The sequence below is a fragment of the Chlorocebus sabaeus genome, chromosome 3 (genome assembly GCF_047675955.1).
Source record: "Chlorocebus sabaeus isolate Y175 chromosome 3, mChlSab1.0.hap1, whole genome shotgun sequence".
NCBI classification, from domain to species: Eukaryota; Metazoa; Chordata; class Mammalia; order Primates; family Cercopithecidae; genus Chlorocebus; species Chlorocebus sabaeus.
In genome coordinates, this window is record NC_132906.1 from 21,619,514 (window position 1) to 21,637,371 (window position 17,858).

The 17,858-nt window shown below is 40.4% G+C and overlaps 1 protein-coding gene across 5 annotated transcripts in view; it reads right to left on the reverse strand.

Moving 5' to 3' along the window:
- The window catches only part of ENOX1 (ecto-NOX disulfide-thiol exchanger 1), a 582,538-nt gene that overhangs the window by 59,968 nt on the left and 504,712 nt on the right, over positions 1-17,858 (reverse strand). For 4 of the 5 annotated variants that reach the window (XM_037986753.2, XM_037986751.2, XM_037986747.2 and 1 more), the window contains 2 exons: positions 9,064-9,171; positions 4,994-5,050 (listed from right to left, as the gene is read on the reverse strand). In XM_037986753.2, the coding sequence (XP_037842681.1) occupies positions 4,994-5,050; positions 9,064-9,171 (165 nt within the window). The remainder of the gene's footprint in view (positions 1-4,993; positions 5,051-9,063; positions 9,172-17,858) is intronic. The other variant, XM_073013850.1, reaches the window with a different exon arrangement.

The following is a 17,858-nucleotide window of genomic DNA, read 5'->3' on the forward strand; positions in this document are numbered from 1 at the left end:
TATGCACCCAATACAGGAGCACCCAGATTCATAAAGCAAGTCCTTAGAGACTTACAAAGAGACTTAGACTCCCATACAATAATAATGGGAGACTTTACACTCCACCGCCAACATTAGACAGATCAACGAGACAGAAAGTTAAAAAGAATATCCAGGAATCAAACTCAACTCTGCACCAAGTGGACCTAATAGACATCTACAGAACTCTCCACCCCAAAGCAACAGAATATACATTCTTCTCAGTACCACATCGCACTTATTCCAAAATTGACCACATAGTTGGAAGTAAAGCACTCTTCAGCAAATGTAAAAGAACAGAAATTATAAGAAACTGTCTCTCGGACCACAGTGTAATCAAACTAGAACTCAGGACTAAGAAACTGAATCAAAACCGCTCAACTACATGGAAACTGAACAACCTGCTCCTGAATGACTACTGGGTACATAACAAAATGAAGGCAGAAATAAAGATGTTCTTTGAAACCAATGAGAATAAAGATACAACATACAAGAATCTCTGGGACACATTTAAAGCAGTGTGTAGAGGGAAATTTATAGCACTAAATGCCCATAAGAGACAGCAGAAAAGATCTAAAACTGACACCCTATCATCACAATTAAAAGAACTAGAGAAGAAAGAGCAAACACATTCAAAAGCTAGCAGAAGGCAAGAAATAACTAAGATCAGAGCAGAACTGAAGGAGATAGAGACACAAAAAACCCTCCAAAAAATCAATGAATCCAGGAGTTGGTTTTTTGAAAAGATCAACAAAATTGACAGACCACTAGCAAGACTAATAAAGAAGAAAAGAGAGAAGAATCAAATAGACGCAATAAAAAATGATAAAGGGGATATCACCACCGACCCCACAGAAATACAAACTACCATCAGAGAATACTATAAACACCTCTACGCAAATAAACTAGAAAATCTAGAAGAAATGGATAATTTCCTGGACACTTACACTCTCCCAAGACTAAACCAGGAAGAAGTTGAATCCCTGAATAGATCAATAGCAGACTCTGAAATTGAGGCAATAATTAATAGCCTACCAACCACAAAAAGTGCAGGACCAGACAGATTCACAGCCGAATTCTACCAGAGGTACAAGGAGGAGTTGGTACCATTCCTTCTGAAACTATTCCAATCAATAGAAAAAGAGGGAATCCTCCCTAACTCATTTTACAAGGCCAGCATCATCCTGATACCAAAGCCAGACAGAGATACAACAAAAAAAGGGAATTTTGATCAATATCCCTGATGAACATCCATGCAAAAATCTTCAATAAAATACTGGCAAACCGAATCCAGCAGCACATCAAAAAGCTTATCCACCATGATCAAGTGGGCTTCATCCCTGGGATGCAAGGCTGGTTCAACATATGCAAATCAATAAACATAATCCAGCATATAAACAGATGTTTATATGAAACCACATGATTCTCTCAATAGATGTAGAAAAGGCCTTTGACAAAATTCAACAGCCCTTCATGCTAAAAACGCTCAATAAATTTGGTATTGATGGGACGTATCTCAAAATAATAAGAGCTGTTTATGACAGACCCACAGCCAATATCATACTGAATGGGCAAAAACTGGAAGCATTTCCTTTGAAAACTGGCACAAGACAGGGATGCCGTCTCTCACCACTCCTATTCAACATAGTGTTGGAAGTTCTGGCTAGGGCAATCAGACAAGAGAAAGAAATGAAGGGTATTCAGTTAGGAAAAGAAGAAGTCAAATTGTCCCTGTTTGCAGATGACATGATTGTATATTTAGAAAACCCCATTGTCTCAACCCAAAATCTCCTTAAGCTGATAAGCAACTTCAGCAAAGTCTCAGGATACAAAATCAATGTGCAAAAATCACAAGCATTCTTATACACCAGTAACAGACAAATAGAGAGCCAAATCATGAATGAACTCCCATTCACAATAGCTTCAAAGAGAATAAAATACCTAGGAATCCAACTTACAATGGATGTAAAGGACCTCTTCAAGGAGAACTACAAACCACTGCTCAGTGAAATAAAAGAAGACACAAACAAATGGAAGAACATACCATGCTCATGGATAGGAAGAATCAATATTGTGAAAATGGCCATACTGCCCAAGGTAATTTATAGATTCAATGCCATCCCCATGAAGCTACCAATGACTTTCTTCACAGAATTGGAAAAAACTGCTTTAAAGTTCGTACGGAACGAAAAAAGACCCTGCATTGCCAAGACAATCCTAAGCCAAAAGAACAAAGCTGGAGGCATCCTGCTACCTGACTTCAAACTATACTACAAGGCTACAGTAACCAAAACAGCATGGTGCTGATACCAAAACAGAGATACAGACCAATGGAACAGAACAGAGCCCTCAGAAATAATACCACACATCTACAGCCATCTGATCTTTGACAAACCTGACAAAAACAAGGAATGGGGAAAGGATTCCCTATTTAATAAATGGTGCTGGGAAAATTGGCTAGCCATAAGTAGAAAGCTGAAACTGGATCCTTTCCTTACTCCTTATATGAAAATTAATGCAAGATGGATTCGAGACTTAAATGTTAGACCATAAAATCCCTAGAAGAAAATCTAGGTAATACCATTCAGGACATAGGCATGGGCAAGGACTTCATGTCTAAAACACCAAAAGCAACGGCAACAAAAGCCAAAATTGACAAATGGGATCTCATTAAACTAAAGAGCTTCTGCACAGCAAAAGAAACTACCATCAGAGTGAACAGGCAACCTACAGAATGGGAGAAAATTTTTGCAATGGACTCGTCTGACAAAGGGGTAATATCCAGAACCTATAAAGAACTCAATCAGATTTGCAAGAAAAAAACAACCCCATCAAAAAGTGGGCAAAGGATATGAACAGACACTTCTCAAAAGAAGACATTCATACAGCCAACAGACACATGAAAAAATGCTCATCATCACTCGCCATCAGAGAAATGCAAATCAAAACCACAATGAGATACCATCTCACACCATTTAGAATGGCAATCATTAAAAAAATCAGGAAACAACAGGTGCTGGAGAGGATGTGGAGAAATAGGAACACTTTTACACTGTTGGTGGGACTGTAAACTAGTTCAACCATTGTGGAAGACAGTGTGGCAATTCTTCAAGGATCTAGAACTAGAAATACCATTTGACCCAGCCATCCTATTACTGGGGATATACTCAAAGGATTATAAGTCATGCTGCTTTAAAGACACATGCACATGTATGTTTACTGTGGCAGTATTTACAATAGCAAAGACTTGGAATCAACCCAAATGTCCATCAGTGACAGACTGGATTAAGAAAATGTGGCACATATACACCATGGAATACTATACAGCCATAACAAAGGATGAGTTCGTGTCCTTTGTAGGGACATGGATGCAGCTGGAAACCATCATTCTCACCAAACTATCATAAGAACAGAAAACCAAATACCGCATGTTCTCACTCATAGGTGGGAACTGAACAATGAGATCACTTGGACACAGGAAGGGGAGCATCACACACTGGGTCCTATTGTGGGGAGGGGGTAGTGGGGAGGGATAGCATTAGGAGATATACCTAATGTAAATGATGAGTTTATGGGTGCAGCACACCAGCATGGCACATGTATACATATGTAACAAACCTGCATGTTGTGCACATGTACCCTAGAACTTAAATTAAAAAAAAAAAAAAAAAGAAACCATACTGGTAACACCTTAAGGTCTTCCCAGGCCTTAGGTCAGTACATTATGACATGTTTTTGAGATAGGCTTTGCCATTCTTTTTGCAAGTGAGAAAAAGGAAGCTCAGAGAGGTTAAGTAACTTGTCAGCCTAACACATGTAATAAGCAGCGAAGTCTGGATTTCAAACTACATCATATAGCTGCCTCAACTTCCTGTACACTTACCATGTCCTGTATATTGTTATGTGTTTCTTAATTCCTTAACTCAGTTATAAGTTCCCCGAGGGCAGACAATTAGTCTTATATTTCTTTGTAACCCCCATTTCTGTTCCCCTAGAACTTAGCAGAGCACTATGAACACGTAAGTCCTCAGTAAACATCATTGTTAAATATCTGCTGGGTAGGAACAATAATGATTAAGTGGGATTTTTTTGATACTCTGAATATTAGGCTCTCTGTTGTATATAATTAAAACAAGAGTGAACAAGAAATATATAATTTCTCCTAGCTCTAGTGTAATCAGGCATTCATTATCATGTCTAATTCTGTGTTCTGTGAAAAGAACTGCTTAGTAAGCATTTTCTTTGATGAGGATAATCAAATACATACAGATATCAGAGAGATTTAAAAAAGACAAAATCATCAAACATATGGAGAGGCAATGATCTACATAGTGTAATATTCCATCTGAGACTAAAGAACTTTCAAGGCAAGAAGAATACTTGTTTACTTTTTGACAATTGGATATTCAAGGAACACTAAGAGAGGAAGTCATGGTGTAACTGGGATCTTGTACCATCACACATTATTCTCTATCAAGAAGACGGATGCACTGTGCTACTATTCTGGGTGAGGAACAGAGAAGGAATACATTTCAAGGGCTATTCTGAGAGAAGGCGTTTGCTCTGAGACCTTTTCAGCATGTCAGTCATTTAGGTACCACCTTCGCTGGCAGGCAAACTTAATGAATATACATGCAATGCACAACTGATTACCCTGTCGGGTCTCTTTCCATTTCCCTCCCAGTATATCATCAGTTACAGTTTTGGAAATACAAAGAGCTCAAACAGACTCACTGAGATTAGAATTTTCGATGGTGGGGATTAACTCATATACTTCTAAATTGACATTTGATAAACCAGGCTAACAGTAGCAGTGCCTGTCAATCACATTTTCGTGCCAAACCCTATATATTAATCTTAAGCTGCTGAGAGGCAGAGCTTCTGATTTCCTTTATGTGGTAGATAAAGTGCCACATCCCCATGTGTTCAACCAACATCAAGCAAGAAGAACAAATACCAGGTTTGTGGTACCTACATTTGAATCCTCATGGCTGTGGCCATTGGTCTCGACCAATTCCTTGGTACCTTTTAACTGCAAATTTTAAGGAAAAACAACACAAAACAAAAAAATGAATAAGCAAGCAAATCTCTTAAGTACATCATCTTGTTAACTGATTTATCTGAGGTTGTACTTTATAAAACTTCCAACGAAGTAAAACAGATGGAGCACATATTTTTAATGAGCCTTCTTGGAGCCAATTTGAGACCAATATTTCATGAAGTTTGATGCCTGGCACAAGAATAAATGGGTCTTGGTCATTATTTTTTAAATAATAAGATTAGAAAGCAGTTCCATAGGCATAAAATGTATAAAATCGGTTCTTAAGAATAATAAATGATTTCATTTCCTAGTTGGATTGCTATTAATTTAAACCCTGCAGTGTTTGCAAGTTGCCACCAGCAAAATGATGTTATATTAACGATTATTCGTGAATGATACATTTTCAGCTGCTTTTAACATGCTACTGTGTTAGACATGTCCTCCTTGAGAATATATTTGAATGACTGACATCTCTGGAGGACCAAAGACGGTTGCTTCTTCGGTAGAGAAAGAGTTTGGATGATATCTCCTTGGCCACGGAAGCATTAGAAGAAACGATATTTCTCAAATGAGATTTTTAACAGTGAATATTTGAAAACACTTCTTTTTCTCAGAGGCTTAGGAGTAATCAGTTATCAGGAGGTTTCAGGAAACCTTTAATTGCCATTTTATCCTAGCCTGACTCAAAACAGACATTTAGTATCAGACAGCAAAGGAAGAGGGTGACATGTCTTGAAACGGTTTTGCCAGTATTTTTTCCTGATTTAGGAAGCAGCATCTCCTCCATTATCTTTTTTATGCCTAATACAAAGTATTCATGGTAGGAAAAAATACTTAAGATTTGAAAGAAAATCAATGCACATATACCACCAATGTGTTTGATTCAGAACATTGGTTCCTTCTGGCTACTTGTGCATATTAAAATGAAAGCTTCTTCAGTTTTTGAAGGCCAGTATTAAACTCCCAGCAAAAAGCCCTACCCACTCCATGCCAAAGGAGGGGTTTTGCCAAAGGAATGGGAACATGAAGACACTGAGGATCGGGTAGTTGATTATGGACCAAAGCCTCTTTGGCTCATTTCCATATCACTCCCAGTTAAGAAGAAAGTCTGCCCACTGTTCTTTAGGGCAACATCATTGATGTTTCTACACAACGACAGACACAGGGGAGCATGGGTGATGTATGGCATATATGACAAGGCAGAGGTGTGCCACAGTGATAGGACTACTCTCTATTATCACAGGACACAAAAGGACTTTTTAAAAATCGCCTCGCTCTTTTCCTAGCTGAGTGTTTCTTATTGAGGTATCCCTCATCTTCCTCTTCATCAACCCCTCTGCTCATCCCACCTTAAGTCCTGTAGCTTGTGCTCCCATGAGTTTGAGTGGGGTTAGCTCAGAAGGTCTTGTTCTTTTTCAGCAGAAGTAAAGGACTATTTTATGAATGTCTGTTCCACCTTTACGTGTTTACCAACATGATGTGCCAGTTGCTCTTCTCCCTTTTAAATAAACTCCATTCTTCCCATTCCATGATGTCTTCTAACTCTGCCCTTGCTTTTTCTGCTCCTGTTTACTCTCCCCTCACTCCCTGTCTCCTGGCATTCATTGTTCACTCTGCTGTGCTCTGTGGCCAGAACCACGGAGGAAACCCCTCCCCGCTGCAGCCCACCCCTCTCCTTCCTCCAGCTGCAGCTCCAGGACAGCTGCTGCTTTGTTCTCCTCTCTGCCCCCTCTTCTTCTCTCCTTTAGCTGCTGCTCTCCCCCAGATAGGGCTGAACATCTTGTCTGATGAAACTGAGGTTTGTGAACAAGCTCCAGAGGTAGGAAGCTATCCTCATTGTAAAGGAGATGAGAGGCAGGAGTCAGTGGGGCCTGGAGGGACCCAGAAAAGCTGCATCTTCGCAAATGGGAAGACTGAGAGCTTAGCAGGTAGCCTGGCCTTCCCTGGAGGGGCTGGGGCCTGAGGGTGGGAAAGGTCTGCCCTCAGGATCTGTCCTTGCTTGTCAGGATTCCCAGCACGAGGCAATTGTGTGAATAGCAACATTCCAAGTCTGCAGAGAAGGGTGTATCTTCCCCTGCATGTGTCCATTTGTTTAGGCCACATCTATGTGGGCACTGAAACTGTTTACACATGGAGTTACTCTACACAAATCCAAAGACAACCTCAGAGGCAGTGGTCAGTGGAGGTGAGAGGTGCCACCAGTGCACATCTGTGTGTGGGTGCAGGGGCACAGAAAGAACCTGTACACTGCATGGCCCCTTTTGCAAGAACCACCAAGGGGTAGCAGGGGAGGGGCTCTTGGACAAACAGCTTGGTAATGGCACCAGCACCCACATACATTTGGTGTCTTAGGCTTAAAGATTCTTGGTATCAGAGCTATCCCATTTTAATTAATATTTCAGATTTAAAATTCTTCCTTCTCAATTGTATTTTCTAGGTCTTTACTGATTTTAGCTGTTTCGAATCTTCTTCATGTTCTCTGTTTTTTAAATAATGGAGAGTGAAGTGTGATGTTTCACCCATACCTGTGTGTGCTCTTCTCTTTAAAAATGCATGCCATCACAAGATATATCAATACTTTCTGCAAAACTCAGAATCTATTTTTATGACTAGGGTTTGGACTTCAAGATCAAGGATTTGAGTCATTTAGAGAGAAGAGAAATTCACCCCTCCCCAGTCCGGTCAAAGCTATCTAAAAGAAAAAAAATCGGGGTGAGAGAGCAGAAAACAACAAAAGCTCAGAGCTATGTTGGTTGATTTGGAGCAAATTTGGACCAACTCAGTTCCACTTTGCTGGGAGTCTTTTCATAATATAACAGTGGAAAGGACAGTGATTTCAGGTCTCCTCAACTGCAGGTCATTGTGAATTCAGTCAACTAGATTTTTCACTTCAGTCTCTTATATCTGAAATCATACAGCGTCAGCCTCAGTACAAGTTACTGAATCTATATTCATCACATGAAGATAACTATTAGTTTTATAAAGCATTTTCTTCCAAAGCTATAAAGGTTTATAAACTAATATCTGTACTTTTCTCTCACAAATCAATCATACCTTTAGGAGAAAATAACTAAAAAGATATTTCTGGACCCCAAACCATTAAAAAAAAATCAAAAATCACTCACAAAGTGACATAGAGCTGACTTTATATTTTCTCAAATGTCACCTTTGAAGTTATATATACAGTGTAAGGTTATTTATACAATGAATAACCTTGATGTGTCAGTGAAAAATTTAAAACAATCTCATTTGATTAGCCACAGAGGGTTGGGGTTACTGTATGCAATTTTTTTCCTTCAAATTACCATTCATACATTGTTGGCAGCAAGTGAAGGCCAGAAATAGGAAGGCATTTCAAGAGCTCTCCTGGTTCCTCTCATGTAGATAGTGGGCTTAGATTTCCCTCTGCTGCCTGCTGCGTACTCCATCTTACCCCGCTGTAAGACAATACTTTCCAATCCACTTATCAATGTCAGGCCACACTTTTGTATCAAAGAAAGCCACAAGGAAATGATCAGATTTACAAACTTCATATAAAAGGTCTGTTGCTCACCACGGTTAGATAAGTACCCTGATGCACGAGGAGGATAGTTTTTAAATGTTGCTATGAATCAGTCCTTTTCATGTGTCTGCAGGAGTCTCATGGGTTATGCTAAACTCATTTTCCTCACTGTTAGACTTAAGAGGAAACCAGCTGCTTACTTTGAAACGTACCTCATTGCCAGTATTTTGAAACTTTTATCAAAATTTGGTTGTCTTCTGGAAGAAACTTTCACACAACACTGGCAGGCCTGGGCAATCTAAACAGGTACAGGAGTGAGGACAGCGATGCTGGAAATGAGGTTATAAATTCCGCACAGCAAAGCTGCTAGGAGGTTTGACAGGGTTCAGGCTAATTGTACTGCAGATTACTTTCATGAATGTTTGCACGGGTGACGCACGAGGCAGGCAGGCATTGGGGTGTTTGGACTGATTCACAAATCGGAGCTGTTTCATTCACTTACTTGTTCCTGCAGGACTTTTAATAATGCTTGCGTATGGGACTGCTCTTCCTTCGCTTGTTCCAGTTCTGACTTTTTGTTGTTTAACTCCTCCTGGATAGTTAGCAATTGCTGTGAAATTAAAGGATATTTAGCGTAAGTAGGGTCGAAGGCCAGGTGATTTAAAAATATCCACAATATCCATTCAGAATTATCAGTAGAAGATGTTTACATGTCTTGAAGCTTAATTCAGACCTCAGTTGACCTCGTGTGTTTCCACACTAAGTATCAGGGGCGTTGCGGTTTTGACACACTGTTAGGTTATTTGTGATAATGATGCACAAAACTCATTTTCATATTTGTGAAGGCATCATTATATTCCTTTGAGCAAATGCCTATTTGTAAAAATATATAGGATAGTGCTAATACATTACATTGACAGACGAAAAAATTACAATATAGTCAACTTGTCCAGTGTTGCTTCCTTTTACATATTGCAGTAAAGCTAGCTTTACAGAAACTCTATAAAGCTACTTTGCCAAGTGGCTGGGACCACAAAAGATCCTTTTGCTTTCTCTGTTATGACGGTGATGTTTTATTAGATCAGCAGGACTGAAGTCCAAACTGCGATCAATATATCAGCCGAGAAAACTGCTGATATAAACTGTCAAAACACTAAGCTATGGCCTACACTGCTATTTTTAAGCAGGGCCACTGAAGGGATTTTTGTAAGCCCTGAGCTTCCCTTGCCCTATCAACTGTAACTCATGTGAAGGCTTTTCCTTGTCTGCCAAAAGCACAGCGCTGTGCAGTGCGAATTCTTTGGGACCTGGTGATGTGTTAATATATACATAGGCCAGAGAATACATTCAAGAGCTGCAAACCAGGCCCTGGAAACAGCTCTGACTATTCAAAGCTTCTTGACAACAAAGGACTAGTTCGAAAAGACAGAAGTGCATTTCTTCAGCTACCGTACATAACAACCGCTGTACTAATGATCTGGAAATGTTAGTGGATTCCTGCCTGAAGAGACCTGTCTCCAACAGCCAGGCTACGTCTTCAGGGCCTTGAGAAGCTGGCTGCAGAGCTGCCTGGCCAGTTCCTAACCATCAAAGCCTGGAGAAACACTGGCACTGGATTTCTCAGGCTTCAACCTACCAACCGGAAGGATTACATTAAATCTCCAAAACTACTGGTTTGGGGGAATCTTGCAGGGTAGGAAATACTCAGAAAAACCACCGCGCTTTCCCTTGGGCTTGCTTGTTCTGCTAACTGCTGTAAGAACCTACTTTGGTCCTGTAGCATAAACAGTGATTTCTTGCAATTTTCTAAAAGCTCAGCGCATCCTATTTTACCACCTGCTCATGAAATAATCAATCACATGTGAGGTAATGTACACATTCCACATTCTCTCACTTAACAATTTATGGGATTTAATTGTGCATCACTGATTAAAGTACAGAAACCAAGGAGCCCATATTGCACTTTGGCATAGTGACAAGTACCTACATTGTGTCCAGACAGTGGGGAATGGCTCTGTTCCTTCATTCACATTCCTGACTGGCCCCAGAACAGTTCCAAAGGGAACTGGTGCCCTGACTTGGATAATGCTGAGTGGATTTTACTTTATGAGACAATTTCAAATCCAGTCCTTAAATCTCTTTTGAAAAACGAGTCAAATGAAAGATAGGAAGTTTGTCTTCAAAGGTAGGTAGCTTATGTTTGCTTACTGCAGCGCTTGAGGTGGCAAAACCAAATATAACTGATGTCCAGAAGAAGGGAGGTGGACATTAATAATGGTGTATCTGTATCATCAGACATTATGCAGCCCTTTAAAATGAAGTTGCACAAATGTCTTCTAATACACAGAAGCTCAAAAAGCACTGCTCAGCAAAAAATACATTCAGGTTACAAAATTTAACTTTGCAGCATATTCGTAGGAAAGGATCTAGACGCTGTCTCTAGGTGGGTGGGTTCATGGATCTTTCTGTTTTGCTTGTCAATTTTCTGATATATCTGTAACAAACACACACTGGTTTAGCAATGAGAAAAAATCAAATGAATTTCAGATTGGGGAAGAACAAAGAAAGGAATACTACTTGGACACATCTCTCAGCTATTACCAATACTGTGAATAAATAAGAGGGAGAAGTACATTGGAGTCTTCATTTCATGCACACACTTACAACTCTTCCTTCTACTAAAACACACACACACACACACACACACACACACACACACCCCTTTCCCTTGACCACTCTTCTTTTAGTCTCCCTCTTATCTCATCCGTTCTTGGATTCACACTTTTTAAATGTAACGTCTTCCCGCTCATCAGTGCTTCCTTTTCTTCTTACGTGTAGGCAATCACTTCAATGATGTAGTGTCTAGATTTTTATTTCAATGTGTTTCTCCAGAACATATATTGTCGTTGTTTTGTGTGTATTTTTGTGATATTATGTTTCCTATTGTTTACTATATTTTAAATTAGCATTATGTTCCCAAGATCCATCCATGTTACTATTTTTTTAATAAATGAATTTATTAAAAAACCTAATGGATTTTCCCTTTTTAGTCCCAAAATGTGCTATACATAAGAAAACTTTGAAATTGCCTTGAGATTTTACTGAGCTTGATTTATTATTATTTTTATTATACTTTAAGTTCTGGGATATATGTGCAGAACGTACAGGTTTGTTACACAGGTATACACGTTACTATTTTATGTATCTAATCCATGCTTCTGATGGGGTACATCCACCCAATTTTACCCAACCCACTCTCACAGTGAAGGCCATTCAGATTACCCCAATTCTTCCTGCTGTATACAAGCCTGCACTGGACCATGCTAGTGCAAGTTCCCTTATGGCCCTATGGGAGGATTTCCCTGGGATGCGTATCCAGTGGTAGAACTCTTAGGTCAAAGAGTGAATTTGGCAAAGCTGCTCTCCGGGATGGTCATGCCAGTCTACCTGCCTGTCAGTGGTGTGTAAGAGCTGCTGTGCTCCACTGAATAACAACACTAAAAGCATTGTTTAGCTTTCTAATTGTTGCCAGTTTAATAGAACACCAAGATTCTTCATCTTTGAAAAATTTTGTACTACTTTGATTCCCTGTGATTTTAAGCATCTTATATGCTTGCCAGCTATGGGGGTTTATTTATAATTCTTAAAATAGTCAAGAGCAGTGGTTTTTAATTCTGACTCTCCATTAATATTATCTGGGAAGATTTTCAAAAAAATACTTATTTCTGAGCTTGACAGAAGACCAATTAACTCAGAATATTGAGAGGTGGGACCCAGGCACTGATCATTTTTAAAACACCTTCACAGGTAATTATTCTAATGTGTAACTAGGGATGAAAACCACTGTATCCTGAAATGCTTATTTAATCTTCATTCTACTATAATGTGACTTTAATCCCTAGTACTGTACTCAAACTGCTCTCACTACAGTCACCAGTGCCTTGCTAATTGCCAACTAGTATTCCAGATTCTTTTCTTCTCACTACACGCTCTCTCCAGGGGATCCTATTCACGCCCATGGCTTTAACTGCATATCACATGTGCTGGTGCTTTACAAGACTGCCTTTACAGCCTCTGCCTCTTTCTTACTACCTACCAGACCCTTCACTTCCTGTGTTTCCAACTGTGCCCATTAGCACACCTACCCTTCCCAGCCCAACCAGTCTAAACCTCTTCCCCTGGTATCCAGAGTTAAAACCGTGAAGTCAACGCTGGCCCTTTCATCACTCTCACAACCTCTTTGCTGGTTCCTTGACCTTTCCTCCATTGCATCCTTGCTGTCGTAGTGAAGGCTACCATCTCCTCTCCTCTGGGTTCTTCCTGTTCTCCCTGCCGTTTACCCAATACTCCTGAGAGAGTTGACTTCCCATGAATTAAAGTGCTCCCATGATTAAAAGTACTGTAAATTCTCTAACCCCTATAGATCAAATCTAAACCACTGAACTCATCCTTCCCCAGACATGCCAGTTGCTTCCATGACTTATGATAAGTTTCCTACTCAGAATTCTGTCTGGCTGATTCCTACTCATGCTTTAAGCACCACCTCAAATGCTGCTTTTGGCCCAAGATCAACTCAGATGATGCCTTTGTAAAATTGAAAAGAGCCCCATCCTCTCTAGGTGGACACAATCCCTCACCAGGCAGATGGTTGGGCACTGGCTTTGAGGCTTGATTTCATTCCCACTTACCCCTTTGGCCTGCTGCTCTTGTCCAGGGCAGAACCTACACTATGAAAATGTGGTAGCCTTGGGTTCTTCCTCCATAAAAATGTTCTCTAATCACTGAAGCAAAGTTAGTTCATCTACCTTCTTGCTCCCAAAGCACTTAATATGGTATACCATATTTCATATCTGTCTCCCCAACCAGACTACATTTGCCAATATTAAGGTCAATGATTAGGTTACCTCGAATATATAATAGGTGCTGAATGAATAAATGAAGGGATAAATGAATGTTTGCTCTTGTTTCCCCACTTCTATGGGATTAAACCATGATCCAGCAATAACAACAACAACAACAAAAAGCCCACCAAAACAAAAACAACCCCCCATAAGACCACCTGAGGAATGATAAACTACTAATGTATTGTTCTAAACATAGGGATATATAAAACTTTTTGAGGAAAAGAGCAGTTTCATTTAAGACATTTTGATTCATTACTTGGCAGTTCCAGATATCCTTCTTAATCTGAAAAGAAATATTTCTCAACAGGCTAAGGAAATCTAATCAATGACTTTATAATTATGTAATTTATTCTTCAAGTTTCACCACAGTAAGCACAAAATCACCACTATCAGAAAAATAAAATCAACACTCCTAGACTGTTTTCTGCATTCTACAAAGTTAATGCGCTCTTTTGTTTTCAAGGTATAAACTCAAAATCTAATATTTATGTATTCAAAACAACGATGATTCAAAACTGCCACTCATTTGACTAGAGGTCCTATAAAAACAGGGAGGTAGTTCACAACTAGATCATTTAAGTCAGCCTTTCAGGTCTTTTTCACTTGAAATGTATGAGTGTCTATAATATTCTTTCTAGTTTGAATTTTTAAGTACTAAAGTGCCTCAATTATGGAAGTTCATAAGCAGCTAGAACTTAATCAGAAGAGTCTCTTGGTTGGATTGGCTGATGGCAGCATAATTTTAATTTAACATTTGAGAGTGTGGTGTTAAACAGATGCACTATTACATTCTTTGGTGGTTTCAATTGAGTGTGTTCCAATTAGACAATTATCCATATGCCAATCAAGTGGAAACACTTGGGCAGACCATAAGCAGGTAAATAAATGCTGTACCTGACACATCTTGATATTTCCAGGCCACTGATTTAATGGGATCATCAAAGAGCATTACAAATGTTATTTGGAGACCTAGAATAAGTGAGGTCACATTTCCATTTTTACAGGTTGGAGAATCACGGGCACACAGAGGTTAAGTCAGGTATCCAAGGTCATGCTGTCTGGGAGAGACTCACCACTTGCACTACTCAATTTTCCTCCCTCAACCCTTGGTTTCTAGCCTGGCAATCACACTGCGCTGTGAATTTGGAATGGAAATCAGCACATGCCAAACGTAAAATCCTCCTAGCAACGACTTCTATCTAAACAGTCATCATTTCCACGTAGGAGCCAGGCTCCAGGCTTGTTAGAGACATGCTTTTGTGTATACTTCCATGAGCGGTGTGGTAAATTTGACGTCCCTTTAAGAACAATAATCCCTTCCTTGCCTTTTTTCTTAAATTGTATAATTTTGTTACCAAGGTGAAGTTTTTATATAGGTAACAGATTATATAAGGTTGATTCCATGAAAGTCATAGATAACAGTGCAAATACCCTATGTGAAACACATCAGCCACATCTCGTTGTAAGCTGAAACTCACAGGATTGTGATAATTCAGGAATCTTTGGCAGGATAGTGTGGGGTTAGAGGAACTTCTGTGGGACAGAGGAAGTACCCTTCCTAAATTTAGGTTGGTGGTGGGTCAGGTAAACTAACACAAGGTAGGTAGATATAGACAGTGACTGACACCCACCCACCCACACACACACACAATTTCTTCTTCTCCTTGTTTCAGGATTTCCCCAGTGCTTGGCTCTTCATTTAGTTCTAAAACAATCTGCTAATATTTATCCATTCATTCCTTTAGTCAACACTGAACTCCTGCTGTGTGCATGGTACTGGGCTGGGCAATGTGAAGGACACAGAGGAAACAACAGTAAGTAGCCTCTCCTCTAGATGCTGGGTCACAGAGATTCTTGTACGTACATGATAACTAAGTCAGGACAGTACAAAGTACTCTTATAATGGCTATAACTGGTGTGGTTTCCATAGGAATCCAGGAGATTTCCGGGGATCAGTTTAGGGGTCAGGAAAATGAGCTCAGGGGATCCATCTTGAATCACAACTTGTTCCACTTATTGGAAATGAGCCACTGAATATTCACGATAATAGTCTGGAAATAGTTGAACCCACAGAATGTTATCAATTTAAATTCAATGTGTTTTTACTCTTTTGGTTCAATTTTAATAATTGTTGTTCCATCTCTATAACTTTGCTATAAATCAGATGTCCTACTCAGTGGGATAATCCTTTAAGGATAGTAGAATATCACCGAAGGAAATGAGGCCCAGAGGTTTCCAAAGGGAATTCTCACCAAAGGCGATGGTGGGTGTGACTGTGTCTGATGATCTCATCCCAGCAGTCCTTTTACAATTTGCTCTATGTGGTGATACCCTGAGAGTGTCCTGCCCCATCCTGCCTCTGTACCCTGTTGCCAACCTGATTTTTCCCAGTGTTTCAGCCAGAAATCTGAACTCCACCTGTGACCAGCTCTGCCAGATCCCTTCCTACTGTAGATGGAAATATCCCCCCCCCATCCCCTTTCTCTTGGTGGGATCCTGTTACATCCCACCACCCACAGCTTACTATGTCTTCATGTCTCCCCAGGACTCTCCAGACTGTCCACTGCTCCATCAAGTTTTGGTTGTCACTGACTTCAGAACTCTTCAGGAATGTCAGCCGTAGGTCCCACTGATGAGGTTCTACCTATGCTTGTTTTCCATCTGACACTGAATCCTGAGCTAATCCCTGATTGTTAGAGAAAGTTTGAGATGTAAAAAATCAAGTGAACATGATCACAACCTAAGAGCAAGGCTTTGCCTAAAGGCAAACACATCTAACAGGGTTTCTGACAAAGGCGAGAACCTGTCTCCGGGGAAGGACAATCATTTACCACCTGGTATCTACAATGCTCACTTTTCTCCTTGGGAAAAAAGGAATTGAACTAGCTTGAATTTTCTTGTTACATGGGCTGGTAAAACTACTCAAGATCTATTCTAGTTTAAAATGTCATCTGCTTCCACCTGGGGATGAAACTGCACTCAATTTACACTAAGGTATGAGGGTATCCAAGCCTATGGCCAGTGTATTAACCCTGGTGCCCCCCTCTCGGCCTCAGGCATGGTGACCCCTGGGGGAGAAACATCTCTTGGAGAGAACTCCACCATTCAGATGACTGATAACAGGAACGCTGGATCATAGAAATGAAATTGTGTTCAGAGCCTAATATCCTATTACACTAGGCTATACATATTTAATTCCTTGGGTCTCTCCTCATAAATCAATTCCTCTAGGCCTTTAATCTCGTCAATATCTTTTCTGATATTGAATTTTAAATGCCATTCTCATTGCTAGGCAGAAAGGCAATCTCTTGTTCGTGATGAGATCAGGCTTCATTTATAGCTGAGAGGTGGTGGGAGCATGGCCCTGTTCCCTGACCCTACTGTTAAGATCCTAACGTCAGCCAGACCGCACAGCCCAGGTGCAGGTCTGCCTGGGTTGATCTCTGAGAGGTCAAGGCAATGATCCCTGGGGTCATGCCTGTCATTACTCTGGGAGCCTGGGACAGCTATGGAGAGGAGTGAGAAAGCTCAAGTAAGTGTTTCCAAGGGTCTGGCTTCTCATGGGGGTGCCTGAGGCATGAAGGACCCTGCTACCCCTGACCTGGCAAGGATTCCTGTGGAATGAGTAAGGCACGAGCTGAAGGATGCACACCGTGTGCGTACATCCGAGCAGTATCTCCCAGGGCAAGGGTGAAGGGAGGGCACAGGCTGTGTGTTCTCTAGGGGAAGAGAGGGCATGGAGGAACTCCAGAGAACAAGGACTTAGAGCGGAAATGTTTCCAGGTTCCCCAGGGCTGGCCTAGAATGCAGTGGGATTTCCTCTGCTGCAGAGAAAAGGAAAAAAATCCAAGAATCTTCGAGCCATGAAAAATGTCCAAAGGGAGGAGTGAGGTTTTTTAGGACCTCAAGAGGCACAGAGAGGTTGAGAAAACACAGGAAGCCATCTGAGATGCAGATTTGAGGGCCTGAGTCTGCAGGAAGTGGTGGGGCACCAAGGACAGGGCCTGGGCTACCTGCCTCGGTATAGGAGTTAAGCAGGTACAATTGTACAAAATGTAAAAACAATAATAAATCTAAAGGTGTATCCATCTATCATCACTATGCACCAGCAATTCTAAGCAAAATCATTGAAAAACTGTCCTTCCTCACAGCAATCTTTTTTTGATCTAAATTCTAATTGTTGCCATTACTGCTGATTTAATAATATGTATGTAATCTTCAAATAGCATATTCTGTTGCTTGCCTTTTAACAAACATTTTATGTGGAAACTGATTTGGAAAATTTCTAGCTTTATACAGTCTGCCCCAACTCTCTCTCACACACGGACTTAGCTGCACACATTTGTTCTGATTTGAGCTTGCTTTGGCTACTGTGTCTCCAGCCTCCTGTAGC